The following is a 14813-nucleotide window of genomic DNA, read 5'->3' on the forward strand; positions in this document are numbered from 1 at the left end:
AGAGTCACACTAATAAAAGTACTGTTCAACAGACATCAGTTTTCCAGACTTAGCAGGCCAAGTATTTGGAGTCCTATAATAAAAAATGTATTCCCAGTACAAAGAATTAATATCTACTATATACTATAAAAGCTCATACAAATATCTGTGCTAAGGCAACCAGATATTTTTTAATAAGGCAACGGACATACTTAGGACATCTTTCTACCTCCAAATCTCCAAAATACCTGCAGCTTTTTCATACCATTTCCTTCTTTGCTCCTATTAAAACTGAGGAAACACCCATTTTCATCAAAAGCTAACCCTTCTCTCTCATGATCTGGATCAAGGACTTCACTCTTTCAGCTATCTCTTCTCTGCTTCTCTTCTAAGCCATTTCTATAACTATAAAAACACTTGCTCTAGTATAGTCCATCTTTTAAAATTCCTTATTTGATTCTGTAACTTCCTACAGCTATCCCCCTCCAACCCCAAGAGCCAATATTCCAGAGTTGCCACTTCACTTGATTTCCACCTATCTCACTGGCAGTTCCTTCTCAGTTTCCTTTTTGAATTCTCTCCCTCTACTTGATCTCTACATGCTGGAATCTTCATGGCCTCATCACTTCTCTTTCCCTATACGATTATATCTACTGTCTTTCTATAATATCTAAAATAAGGTTCTTAAATTTATCTCTAGCCCAGATCACTTTCCTAAAATACAGACATTTCTCAAGTTGTCTACTCAGCTGTCTCATTCCTTTCCACCCACTGGTATTAAAATCCTTGCTTTTTGCCTTTCACATCCAATTCAAGAGGCAAGTTTCGTTGGTCTTCAGTTTCCTTCATGTCACACTGAGGTTACTGCAATACCTTTACCTGGGTCTTCCCAGTGACCATTCTGGGGTTTTTTTTGACAGAACAGTACGAGCAATCCCGGATAATGTTCTTGCCCCGCTTAAAAACTTTAAATGTTTCCATTATACTCAGAATCAAATCCAAACTCTTCAATATTACCTATAAAGTTTTTCCTGATCTGGTTTTTCCAATTTCATCTCTCTTAATGCTCTATAGGAACTTTCATGCCTCTTTAAAAACAACGAACTCTCTCTTGCCTCCAAGCAAATAACATAATACTGCCTTTATTTATAATATTTTCTTCTCCATTATTCTGTGTGTCAATCTACCCATATAAATATACAATGATCCTAACATGTAGCCTTTAAAAAGAATGAAACATCTGCATATGCTGATGTTAAAAGGTGTAAAAGATATTGTGACAACTGAAAAAAAAACCAACATACTTAAAAGGAATTCATCTTTGGTATTTTTCCCTCTTACATACATGCAACTATTCAGATACAGGTTGAGAAATAGATGAAGACAGGGTCACAAGAAAACTTTAATTTTCTATAAAAACCAATTTTATAAAAGCTGAAATAAATATAACTTTGGAGTACATTTGTAGCCAGCAAAACTAAATTTAATTTCCAAAGACTTTTTTTAATTAAAGGAAATTAAGAACAAAAATCCTGAAATTTCAAAATAACTTCAAAAAATGTATTAGATTTGAGTAGCAGTAACTGAAATTTTAAGAAAATATAGAAAAGTAAAAGGAACAGAGAAAACAATCTAGAGTACATACCAACTGTTCAAAGGCAGCAGCTCTGTTTTGATAAAACGTGGAAAGGTCGACATTCTTCTCTGTAGGGCATAAACTAATAGCCTCAGTATAGCACTGAATAGCTTGTTCATATTTTCCTGCTTTAAAATATTTATTGCCTTTGTTCTTGGCTGCTTGGGCTCTATCAAGAGAGTTCTGAAATGAGAGGAAACAATTACCTAAAACTGATAATCAACATTTGTGAATAGACTCAGATCACAGTGATTAAATGATAAAGTGATAAAAGAATAATGGGAGAACAGGATGACTGTTATAGAGCGAGTTGCTTCATATAAATAACTACATTTGATAGAATCTTACTAGAAGGGTTGAGCCACAAGGTTTATATTTTTTAATTTTAAAAAATTCAGACTTTTTCAGTGCTTTAAATACCACTGTCCCATCATTCCTGTCAGCAATTAGAAGCAATGACAGCATTCAATTGTTTTCAGTATAATGGATATTAATTAAAACAGTGGTTCTCAGCCAAGGGTAAATTTACCCCCTTGTTTTAGAAAAACCCGGTTTCAGGATATCAGAACCAGCCACCAAAGGTAGAATATACCGTAAGATTAAAGAAAGAGGCAGCAAGGCTGGAAGATACCCATACCCCAAGGTAGAAAGAAGGGAGTTATATGCTTTGGTGGGCTGTAGCCAACCAGAATGTACCTGGCCGTTAACAAAAACTATCAACAGGTCCAACTTCAGTTAAGAAACAGTCTAGGCAAATGTGGCTAGCCTGGTACAACAAACTTGGCTGACCATCTCACAACTTTTTGTCCTGTAGAGTTTGAGATGTGTGTCAAGGTTAACCAAAAGACAAAATCAGTTATGACCAAGACAGCTGTGGTCATGTCAAGCTGGAGCCCTACAGCCCTGCAGGATATTTGACAATGTCTGGAAATATTTCTTCTTCATTTTTTGTTTTTGTTTAGTACTGGAGGTGGAACTCCAGGCATCCTACATGCTATGCAAATGCTCTACTACTGAGCTAAATTCTCAACCCTGGAAACATTTTTGATTACCACAATGAGGAAGGGAGGTGCTACTAACATCAAGTAGATAGAAACTGGAAATGCTCCTGACATGATCAGATCCAAAATATCAGCACTGCCAAGGTTGAGAAACTGGTACAAAATAATATTACAATATTATTTTAATTTGCATTTTCTTCACTATTCATGTTTATTGGGTATCTGGTTTTCTTGTTCTAAAAACTTATTCAGTTTTTTTTTTCCTGCTCTTTTTCCATTAGGTTGTTTGTTAACAGTGTAGAATGGTTAGTATATAAAACACTCTTGGCATTTTCACTACTGCTGTTATTCTGTCATTTGCCATCAACAGACCTCCTACATATGAATCTGTCTCAGATCTGCTTTCTGTAGGACCCAAAACAAAACACATACACATCATGGAAAATGTGGAAGAATGGGTAGCTAATACCTACTGAGGACAGTTATGAAAACTTCTCTGTGGATAAAGCCAGTTGTCCAGTTCTAATCAATAATTTCAAAAGTTTTATGATATGTTTTTATGCAAAACTTGATTGTTAACATCATCTAACTTTAATACAGGACTACAGAAGAATATATACCTCTAATAGGTAAATACTGAAACAAAAGCAACTGCCCCTCAAAAATAATTTAAAGAATCTGTGAAAGCCAACTTGCTTGGGGCTCAGGGTATCTCTTAAGTTACATAGATGAGGTGGAGGTACCTCTGTACTCACTCTTCTCTATTCTTACTTAATTTTTCTTTCCTGATTTCCCCCTCCATTTACCTTTTGTTTATCTTCTTTAGTATCACAGTACAGCTGTAATTTTTTTTTTAAGTACAGTGTACAAAAAAGGACATGTAGGAAACTCAAAAGTATGTAAGTTCATAGTATAACAGACAATTTAAGTCAGCTAATGTCAACAAGAAATGTGTGTATTTTAAAACTTGAGTATGGGAACATGAAAGGAGCCAGGAAAAGCACAAATTAAATACATGCAAAATCTACCATTTGCAATAGATTTAAGCATTTTCCCAAAGCTATGAAATTTAAGTTAATTAGCAACCTTGACACCCATTTCAATGAAAATAAGCTAGAACTAAGCTGACAGAGACACAACCACAGAACACGAGAAGACAAGAGAAGACAACTGAGAATCCCTTATGTATAGGCCCCGAGGAGCAACAATAATGGTTACTGTTGGAAAACTTGCATTTACTACACCTCTGCAATCCTCATTTCACTGGAGAGAGTAAGTCAGATTAGAGCTTTGTGTCATCCAGATGGAGTGAAGATCCCCTTTAACCAAGGGACAAGTGACATGCATACCTTACCTCTCTCTTACAAGAGACTACACAATAAGGAATAGCTAACAATAAAGGAAAATCAACACATAAAAGAGAGGCACCCAACTCAAATAGAAAACTAACACCCGAGAAAGCAGGATAAAACAAATAAACAGAAAAAAATTAGAGGCAGGATGCTAGGATTGAACCTAGGGCCTTATGCAAAGCACATGCTCTACCCAGCCCTCCCAAAAAATCTTGAAAACTAGACAAGTGCATTTACCCTAGAAATCCCAGCTACTGGGCAGGCTGAGACAGGAGGACCACAAGTTCAAGCCAGCCTGGGCAACTGAGCAAGACCCTGCTTAAAAATTGAAATGTAAAATATTAAAAAGGGACCAAAGGGTGGGAGTGTAGTTCAGTGGTAGAGCACCCCCAGGTTTAATTTCAGTACTGCATTAAAAAACAGAAAAGAAAGAAAGAAAGGCAATACAACAGGGATTGTACCTAAAAGCTACTGATCTGGATCTGATACAATTAAGGGCAAAAAGTTGGTTAGCACAATGATCATTTAGCAATCAACATCAGCCTTCTGCTATGTCAGGAACTTGATCCTATTTCATAATGCTAGGGCCAAAATCAGGCAGAAATTAAACCCAAAGACAGAAAGATCTAAAATGTAATGGGAACATCCTGAAATACTAGTATTTTTCATGTGCTTTATTTTCCCCATTCAAAAGCTACTAAGGAGACTTGAAATTAGTTTCTAACTGATCTGAAGAACTCTTTTAACAAGTTAAGTTGGATCATGCCTTCCTTTTCCTGTCTCCTTCAAAACCTCCAGTAACTAGTACATGGCCTGCATACAAGACTCTACATATATAGTTATTATACTACAGCCACTTGAGCCTCCTACATATAACTTTGGTTGGTTCAAAGGACACTAATCTCATCAGGTGCTGTGATGTGTGCTTGGAAACCCAGTTACTTGGGACTCTGAGGCAGGAGGATTGCTTGACAGGAGTTTAGGGCCAGCATGTGCAATACAGTAAGACCTCATCTTTTAACATTAAAACAATGATGACAACAACAACAAAAACTATTCTCCTTTTAGAAAACAAAACAACACTACAGTTTGAAAAGATTAAGTTCTGTGTATTCATTATCCATAAAGATACTACATGGGTATAAATTTAAAACCTATGAACACTGGTAAGAATATAAACAAATTAGAAAAAGAAAAACTGTTCTCTTCTGCCCACTATGTTATACAAAGTATTATTTGAAATAATTTACTAGAAAATTAGACATACAGGATTTGAATTGCTTTATCTCCTCATAATAAGGAACTGCCAACAGAGCTATCTTCATGATTCTGCTTAATAAATTCAACAAATATCCAAAGCCAAATTTTACAGATGATCCTGAAATTAACAGAAGAAGCAAACATCATTAACTGACTCTTCTGAAAAATTCTTTAGAAGAATACAGTAACAGAGATATGAGATAAGGGTCATTACAACCTCCACTGTTGCACATATAACCTAGAGAGATTGTGAAATCTGCCCAAGGCTGGATTCAAATTCCACCAATCTGAGCTCAGATTGACTAAAAACTTTACTTCCACACTGCACGGATGACTGTTTTATTCTATGAAAAATATGAATCTTAATCATCACAACAATGCTTAGATTCACAATCTGGTACAACAAAAGAAACAAACGCAGGTATCATTATCTTGCTCATTATTTACTCCAAGGAAAAAGTCAACGAGTGAAAAGTATAGTTGAATTCATTTTTGTTGGTGTGCCTCCACTCTTCTGTTGGTCCTCTGCATTCATTGATTCAACTAACCATGGATTGATAATATTTAGAAAAACACAATGATGTTGATAACATATAGTTCAGTCTAAGATAGCTATTGGTTGAGTCTACTATACATGTACAAACTTTTTTCCTTGTCATCATTCATTATAGTTAAACTATGGGTATCTGCGGATGGTATCAGGACCAGACTCTTGCAGATGACGAGACTTGACTATACAACAAGCAATAGGGTAGTTTTTATCTTAAAGGAGCATACTAGAGACCAGTGCAGAAAACAAACAAGTAAATTGGCAGGCTCTCAAATGAACTACCACTCATCGAAACACTAAAACCCTAATCCACAACAAAACACATATCAGGTGATTGCACCACTGACAAACAGAAAACTACTGGCCCATGGAATAGACTACATACACAATTACACATAAATACAAAACTATTTGGGTAAAACATAGAATCAAAAGCAAAATAACTAAGGTAATATATCTAAGAAAACAATGGAAAAGATTAAATGTCTTTTCACTTTTCAACAAATATTTATTATTTGTTGATAACACCTAGTCCCCACCTCTTAAAATTTAAAAGAGGCAACTCAACTCTGAAAAACAAATTTTGAAATAAAAGCTACAGTTATCAAAGTATAAATCATATAAATTTGGTGGGATACAAAGTAATAACAATCAAAGTTCACTAAATAAGAGTCAGTGAAAGTCACAAGAATTTGCTCTAAAACAAAAAAATGACTGATAGTAAGGAAGGTACTACAGGGAGGAAAAATGATCCACATATGGAAATCTGGAGGATCAGAAAAGCACCTGTCTCTAAAAACAGGTCCTGCAACATGACTACATTACAGAAAGCTTTCAGTGATGTATATCTGGCAAAAAAGAACTACTATAAAGTCTTAGCATGTGTTCAAATTATGCTAATGACATAGTCATTGTAAAAGAAAATGATAGAATTAGGTACATTAATCCATGTGGGAAAATAAAATGGGTATTATCTTAACTTATAGTTATCACTTGTAATATATATACATCATTTATATCTAGTTAATATATATATAATGTGGTTTCATAATGTTGCTCTTAAATGGTTTTTAGTCCCTTAATTTACAAATTCATAAAGCATATTGTATTTGAATCCGAGCTTTACAGAAGTATCAATCAACTCTGGAAAGCTTACAGATTAAGAAACAATCTTTCAATATCTACAGACCAATAGTTACTTTTATATGAATCATACTTACTGCTAGTAAGTAAATAATATTACATGATGAAACCTAAGTTAGAATGTCCATCCCCATCTCCTGTACAGAAATTTTAAAAACTACAACCAGCTTCACCTACTGAATCATAATACAAAGTACTCTTTACCTGAGAAGAATCTACTTATAAGAATGCTTCTTTTGCAGGATTATGATTATAGGTCATATCAAAAAAAAATCAAGTGATTCATAAAAAGTATAGCTAAATGACAGGCTGGGATTGTGGCTCAGTGGTAGAGCACTTGCCTCACATGTGTGAGGCACTGTGTTCGATTCTCAGCACCACATATAAGTAAATGAATAATAAAAAAAAGTATACCTAAATGAAGTTTAAGACAGTTATACTGAATCCAGGATCAACTGAGAATAAAAATCAAAAGCTGGAAAACTTGAAAAACACAAACAAAAAAAAACTTGTGAAACACACACAAATGCTCCATATGACTTACAATGGGGTTATATCCTGATAAATCCATCATAAATTGAAAATATCAATTTGAAAATATATTTAAAGGGTCAGGGTGGCGGAACCCTTTAATCCCAGCTACTCAGGAGGCTAAGGCAAGAGGATCATAAATTCTATGCCAGCCTCAGCAACTTAGACCCTATCCAAATTAAAACACAAAAAGGGCTGGGGATGTAGTTCAGAGGCAGAATACTTCAAGATTCAATATGCAGTTCTACCAAAAACAACCACCACCAAATAACAACAAACAAAAAAACCATTTAATATATCTAAGCTACAAGGCTGGGGTTGTGGCTCATGGATAGAGCACTTGCCTAGCATGTGTGAGGCACTGGATTTGATCCCTGGCACCACATAAAAATAAAACAAAATAAAGGTATTGTGTCCATCTACAGCATATATATATATATATATATATATATATATATATATATATATAGCGCTAAGCTACTAAACATCAGAGCTTAATAATAGAGTATAATATAAAGTACTAGTTATTTACTTTGGTAATTCTTTGGCTGGCTGGGAACTGCAGTTCACTGTCACTGCCCAGTATCACAAGAGAGTATCGTGGGGCCTATCACTAGACTAGAAAAAAAAAATAAAAAGCAAAAATTCAAAGTGTGATGCTTTCACATCATCATAAAGTAAAAAAAAAAAAAAAAAAAAAAAAACAATTTTAAGTCAAAACATCACACACATATAAACATACATGTAGATAAATGCAGATGAATGTAATATGTCAATAAAGCCCTTAAATATTATTCAAAGAATAAAGCTTCATTCATTCCACTGAACACCTGCCACATGCCAGACATTGTATGAGGTTCTAAGAATATAATGGAACACAAGACAGCCAGTTTCAGCCTTCACAGATTCAAGAGCATGGTACTCAAGACAGGAATAGGCAACCCTGTTATCATGTGATAAGTGTGAGGGAAGAAAAAAATTGAGGATGTGATGGAATCACACTGTTGTGTGCTTAGGTAAAGAGGTATTTTAAAAAAAGTCTCAATGTTGGGACTTGAATGACCAGAAAGGGTAGCGGGCAGTGTTCATAGACTATCCAAAGGTCAGAATCCAGAGAAAGTGGCAAGAGATATTTAAGATTAAAGCAGAATTAATATCATGGTCTTACACCATGATAGAGTTTGAATTTTATCTTCACTGGAAAACCTCTTAATCATTTTATGTATGGGACTGATGGAGACATCAAAGATAAGGGGACAATACAGTTGTTTCTTGGTATTCCCAGGTGATCAGTTCCATAACCTCCACTTCCCATACCAATATCTGTGGATGTTCCAGTCCCTTATATAAAATAGCATAGTATTTGCATATAACCAACACACATCTTCTTGCATTCCTCTGTCTCCCTGTGTTGCTCAGGGACGGTCTAACCTCAGTAGCTGGGAATATAAGCATGTGCCACCATACCCAACCTCCTCCTGTGTGCTTTCAATGTAAGTCTTACTTAAGTAGCTGTTATATTGTATCATTTTGGGAATAAATACAATTTAAAAATCTGTACATGTTCAGCAGAGGTGCAATTTGTTTTCTGGATATTTTCCATCTTCAATTAGTTGACTCCACAGATTCAACTGTTAATAGGGAAGGTTTACTTTAATAAAGAGAAGAGCAATTATTCAGTTGAGAAACAAGAGCAATGGGAATGGAGTAGTCAGCTCTTTAAGACATTTATGATGCAAAATTTTCTGAGTATGTTTATAGACTGGATGTGGAGAACATGAGAATAGAAAAGAAGGACATGTTCTGGTTTGAAAAATTAGATGAGGTGCATCAGTTTACAAGGGGTACTTTCAGGAAAAAGAGGAGACGATGTAAAATAATTGTGAGGTAATGAAATAAAGACATAGAAAAGTTGGACCTCATGAGAGGTCTGAGCTAGAGACAAATTAAGGAGCCCTTGATGTGTAAGGGCTAAATAGGCAAAGGTGCTGGGGGGCTAGCAATATCCAGGGAATACGTGGAATATAAAAGAATGATGATTATGATAGAACCATGATGGTCACTAAACAGAAAAAAGCAGACAAAGACACTGGAAAGGAGTCTTAAGAAAGGAGAGGGAAAAAGCAAAGACTCTGGGAGGCAGGTGTCAGAATATTTTAAAAATAAGGCAAATGTAGTGTCTCAGTAGCAAAATTTATTAAGGAAAACAATGTGAAATACTGCTAAGGATAAAGAAAGGATATTATTGAAAGGTGTTCACTAAAAATTAATTATAAGTCTCACTGGTGATCCATACTAATTTTTAAAAAAATGACTAGAAACAGATCATTTAGGAAAGTCAATGATCCTTTTATTAAAAGGTTTAGGTATGTCTTCTCCTTTCTATTCTGGAAGGCTAGTTCCTAAGCATTTTGTGAGGGATAAGATTGTATGCCATGCTTGGTATATATTTGGTAGTCCCTAGGATAACTCAAATCCATATTGAAAAGTGCCATGGATAAGATGATCTTCAAAGAGAACTCGTCCAGGTATGAAAATCTATTATTCAAATTTTAAAAAACTTACTGAAGCAAAATGGCACATAATGGCAAATTTTATAATGTCTTAAAATGGAATATAAATATATTCAATTTAATACTTTAAGTACCTTAATCTCAGACATTATCAACTGTGATTAGATGCTTTTCTTTAATGATATCCTGAAATTCCCATTAGTTAAAACAGATATGAATAGCTATTGCATTTGCTTTGCAAGTTTTTGCTATCCCATAAAAAAAGATAATACAACCTACACTGCACATGAAAATCCCAAATTCAAGACAAAACATCATTTGTTCATTTTACATTAAAGCAAACATAGGCCAACAGACAAAACTGAGATTTTTCAATTCTATTTGCCGATACTAGACCCTTAACAGTATCTGTCCTTCCTTCTCTTAAAAAATTATAGGTTTTGGTCAGGTGGAGAAATACCTGTTAAGGTATCAGGATTCTGTCAGTTTTTCAATCACTGGAAGCAAATACTTTCCATTTACAAAATACACTGAGGTTGTCAATTTAAAGGTATTATTCAAACATTACTCCAACCATAGATAAAAAATTGTAATTAGTGATCAGTTATATTAAGATAATCTAATATTAATTCTACGACTAGACTACTTTAAAAAATGTCAAAAAGCCTTTCGATATTTATTGATCACCAACACTTAAAACATACAGATTTGTGGTAAATGACATTCTTTTTGTTGCTTTACTAATCTAGTAATCTAAAGGAAGATTTCATGTAGAAGCCCAGATTCCACCATGTGAACAACGGTATATGCAAGTGTTTTGCTCAATTTTATTTTAGTTAAAAAAAAAAAAAAAATTTAAAGCAGTTCAAGTTACCCAGAATTCAAACTTAAAGTTTAAATTTTAATAGATTAATAAAAAAATTCTTTATAAAAACATTACAAAGTTATATAAAATTATATTACTTATAAAATTTAAAAAATGAAGACAATGCTGCAAAACTGAAAAGGGGATCTCAAGAAATTTAAATACTGAAAGGAAATTTGCTAAATTCTATCGAATACCAATGGTATAGAATCCTGGAATGAGATGGGGTGGTTGCAGCTATAAAAAAAAAAATGTCAAAACATAGTTTTATGTATACAACTATCTTTATTTTTAATGATTATTAGAGAATTGAGTACTTTTGTGTACATTTCATTCATCTACAGTTCTTCTATAATTAAAATTAAATGAAGTAGGAAATGACCAGGAAATTTCATTAACATGAAAATGACATATAACTAATTCAGAGAATCAATTTTCAGTGCTAAACGAAATAAGTGATTCAATATTTTAATTCTCTTGTTCTACTAGGTCAGGGAGATAAAATGACTTTCCAAACTAACAGTGGTGGAGGTCCCAATATTAAGTGACATTCCCTAGTTTTCATAGCTCATGGGTTCTTCCCTATATTGTATCTTTTCTGATTAAAAATAGGCCATGTTTCATTCTTTCATAGGAAAGAATCATATGGCTCTTGCATGGGCTAGCACAATGCTCCCCCCAAAACCACTAACGTATAGTAGTAATTCATTACTACATCAAAACTTGCATTAAAGCTGACTACTTAGCAAAAACATGCCTTCAGCCTGAAAGGAATGGAAATGACTCACATATGTGTAACTTGTGTATCTATAAAAAAAGTTTTACATGTGTATACAACTGAGAATTGTTTCAGCATAAGTTCCTCTGAATTGATTTGGTCAGGTACTACCACTGTGCAACTCCAGATTCAGAAAAAATCTTCCACCTCACCCAATCCAGGCATTGTTAAGCAGCCAGGCCAATTCTCCCATAGCTATCACATACCAAAAGGATTTAATGGTCAGTTCCACAAAATCATACAAAGCAGTTCACCAGAGACTAATGCTTGGCCCAACATCAAAGAATCTTTATTAAGCATGTTAGGCTTGGTGATGCACATTTCCGGGGTGGTAGGGGGGCTAAGATGCTTGCAACCAAAAAGTTTAAGAACTTACTCCCGTAGATTTAAAAAATATATAATAAAAAATAAAATAAAAAACACGAAAAGAAAATAGCACCACTATTTTAGTCTTTGGAAGGTTTTTTTTTTTTTTTTTGGTATATACAAAGCTTTCTAATCAATTTTTTTCGCCTTTACCGGGGTAGTTGCCAATGACACCCCCCTCCCACCCCACCCTCCGCACCAAAGAAAAAAACCTTCAAGAGAGAAGTGGTTCGTTATTAAAAGGTTCTTTCAACTTAGTTCTAGGCCTTGGAAATAACAAAAGCAATTCATGTCACAACGTACCAATCACTGGAATCTGGGTTCCTTCCTTGTTATACAAACATTTGCAAATGTTCCCAGTACCACCTCTAACAGAGATAATTGCTGTGTCACTGAGAAGCTAAAGATAAGACCTCTGAAACCTAAAGGAAAATGTCAAAGAATATCGAAAACCTGTCTTCTCGGGCTACTCCATTCCCTACAAAACAGCCAGAAACGAGATTTTCTAAATTCATGTGCTGCCGCTTAGCAGTTACCAACTGATGGGAAGGAAGCCCCCTCACCGGCACAACCCTTCAAGGAAACGTTGCATCCGCTCGGTTCCACCTCTATGGCCCGAGGCAGCTTCTCACCATTTCCAGGTGGGCACCGGAACCTTCGGGATGTCCGCTTCCCAGGGCAGGACTGGCCCTGCCCTCCGGGGTCTTTCGTTCGCTGTTGCGCTTCAGGCCGCTAGCGTCGCCCCGGCCTCCTGCCTCCCGGCGCCGCCGCTGCCGGGTCCACAGATACATGGCACCCGCGCCCAGCAGCAGGGGCGCTCCTACAGCCAGCGCCAGCTGCCATCGCGGCAGACCCCCAGTGCCCGGGCCCGAAGTCCCGCCGCCACCGCCCACTCCACTCCCGGAGCCGGGCGCAGCAGCTGCGACCACTGCTGCCTCCACCGGCTTAGAGGCGGCCATGTCGAGTGTCCTCTGCCACCGCCTCCCTGACAGTCGCGGGCGCCACAGTCACTAGGTAGTGTAAAAAGGAAGACGCGACCAAGCAAAGGAAAGCAATGAGCCAGAGAGCACGCTAGGAAGCGAGAGCGGACGACAGGAAAGGGCCAGAGGTCACCGGAAGCCCAGGGCATGCCGGGCAGACAGGGCTTTGGGTCTCCTCCCTCTCAACCGTGGAGGGGGGCGTAGGGGAGAACCACTTCCGGGTTGAGGGAAACCGTGTGCGGTGGGCGTTCCTGGGCAGCCCTTTCTCTTTCCTTTTGCCTCACTGCTGTTTGGGGGAATCACTTCTGGGGTCTTGGGCCTCCAGTGGAAGCAGATATCATCCTGTCCACCTTCAGGGTGGAAGGACAGATGGCCCGCTCGCCTAGCGGAGAGGAGGAGAGCGCGCATACAGCGGGCTTGCCGTGTGCGGACGATCAGAGCACTGAGTACGCGCCGCGGGGCACTCTGATTGGGCGAGAGAGACGGAAGAAATGTGGAGGTTATTGGTTGGCAGGGGAAGTGGGCGGGGCGTAGGCCGAGCTGTTCAGCTGATTGGTAGGTTTTGGATCCCGTTTTCCCGTTACCGCCACGTTGGCTTTACTTGGACCTGCGCGGCCGTTAGCTCTGCTGTCCGCGTGTGGAGGAAACCAACTGATTGGAAGGACAGTAAAAACGAGCCAGGGAAGGGTTGAATAGCTTACTGAGTCGCCCATCTTCTAATCTCTACCATAGCGAGATTTTAGTTTGGATGAATTTGAGGTTATGGGGGCGATAGCAGAGGGCAGAAAAACTGAGTTGAAACCGGCAAAGCCAGGTTGATTCCAGTCCAAAAGGGGTTGAGTGGGGTTCCTTGAGTCTCAATCTGAACCAGTTACGAAAGCAATGACGTGTGTGTCATTAAGAGATCCTGGAACTGAGTAGGCAGAAATGCGAGGCCCCAGGCTTCCCACCTGCTTCCAGCCTTCCTTTATGTGGTTGTATCTTGAGCAGGATCCCATCCGACACCCCAGCCCACGCAGGCTCCCTGGAGTCACGCGCCTGCCCCAACGCTCTGATCCGCCTACCCTCGTGCTTGTTTTGCACTATCTTCAGTATCTCCTTCCCAAAATGTGATTTCAGTTCATAGGTTTTATATCTCTAAAAGCTTACATATGAAAATAACCGTTGCAAGGTTGTTGCAGTTAACGGTATTTTCAAGAAAAAAAGACAAGTAGGAATAGAGAATCCATAACTGACTTTCCGTTTCAGGCATACTTATATTAAAAATTTATAATCATTCTGCGTTTAAATACAAGAGGATTCCCAACATAAAAGAAGTGTTATTCAAAGACAGAAAGGACATAAATAAGTTGTGCCAAAATGGACTGGATAAAATAGAAATACTTAAATTGGAAGTGTTTCAGGATCATTGCTTTTCTTTTACTTCATTACTAAATAAATTGCGTTCAGGCAACAGGATTTGTTAGCAACAAATGTAAGAAAATGGGCTAAAAATAATAGCAGTGGAATTGGTTTGATAAAATAGTAATTGTTAGAGATGATCTACTTTCTCCCTTCCTTATCCCCCTTAACTCCAAATGGCAATTCTCTTGTCTCTTCAGGTAAAATTGGCCTTTTTGGGGTTTTTCTGTCTTAAAATTTCAATTTTCTATGTCATTTTGGAAGATTGTAGGTTGCTAGTAATTATAATCTATTGGCAGGAACTAAATCGTTGAAGATTTAAAAAATCTTTTGCTTGTTTACTGAAAAAGGCGATACATTATAATGTTTGAGTTCCAGAAGTTACAAAAGGTTTACTGTGAAAAGCCTACCTCTGGTCCCTGTCCTCAGTCACACAGTTTCCCTTTGCAGAGGGCAAT

At 37.1% G+C, this 14813-nt stretch overlaps 2 protein-coding genes across 6 annotated transcripts in view; one reads left to right on the forward strand and one right to left on the reverse strand.

The window, feature by feature from the left end:
• Positions 1–13075, reverse strand: part of TOMM70 (translocase of outer mitochondrial membrane 70) — a 32944-nt gene extending 19869 nt beyond the window's left edge. For both annotated transcript variants that reach the window (XR_014022989.1, XM_081301580.1), the window contains exons 1-2: positions 12607–13075; positions 1625–1798 (exon numbers count right to left, since the gene is read on the reverse strand). Coding sequence is in view for 1 of the 2 variants with exons in the window: in XM_081301580.1 (XP_081157706.1) it covers positions 1625–1798; positions 12607–12933 (501 nt within the window). In the remaining variant the exon portion in view is untranslated. The remainder of the gene's footprint in view (positions 1–1624; positions 1799–12606) is intronic.
• Positions 13076–13225: 150 nt separating this feature from the next.
• LOC308653126 (transmembrane protein 45A-like) overlaps positions 13226–14813 on the forward strand; it is a 151693-nt gene continuing 150105 nt past the window's right edge. For 3 of the 4 annotated variants that reach the window (XM_081301583.1, XM_081301584.1, XM_081301585.1), the window contains exon 1: positions 13226–13453. The gene's annotated coding sequence lies outside the window, so the exon portion shown is untranslated. The remainder of the gene's footprint in view (positions 13454–14813) is intronic. The other variant, XM_081301586.1, reaches the window with a different exon arrangement.

Source organism: Spermophilus citellus (genome assembly GCF_964194105.1).
Source record: "Spermophilus citellus genome assembly, chromosome: 7".
Classification (NCBI taxonomy): Eukaryota; Metazoa; Chordata; class Mammalia; order Rodentia; family Sciuridae; genus Spermophilus; species Spermophilus citellus.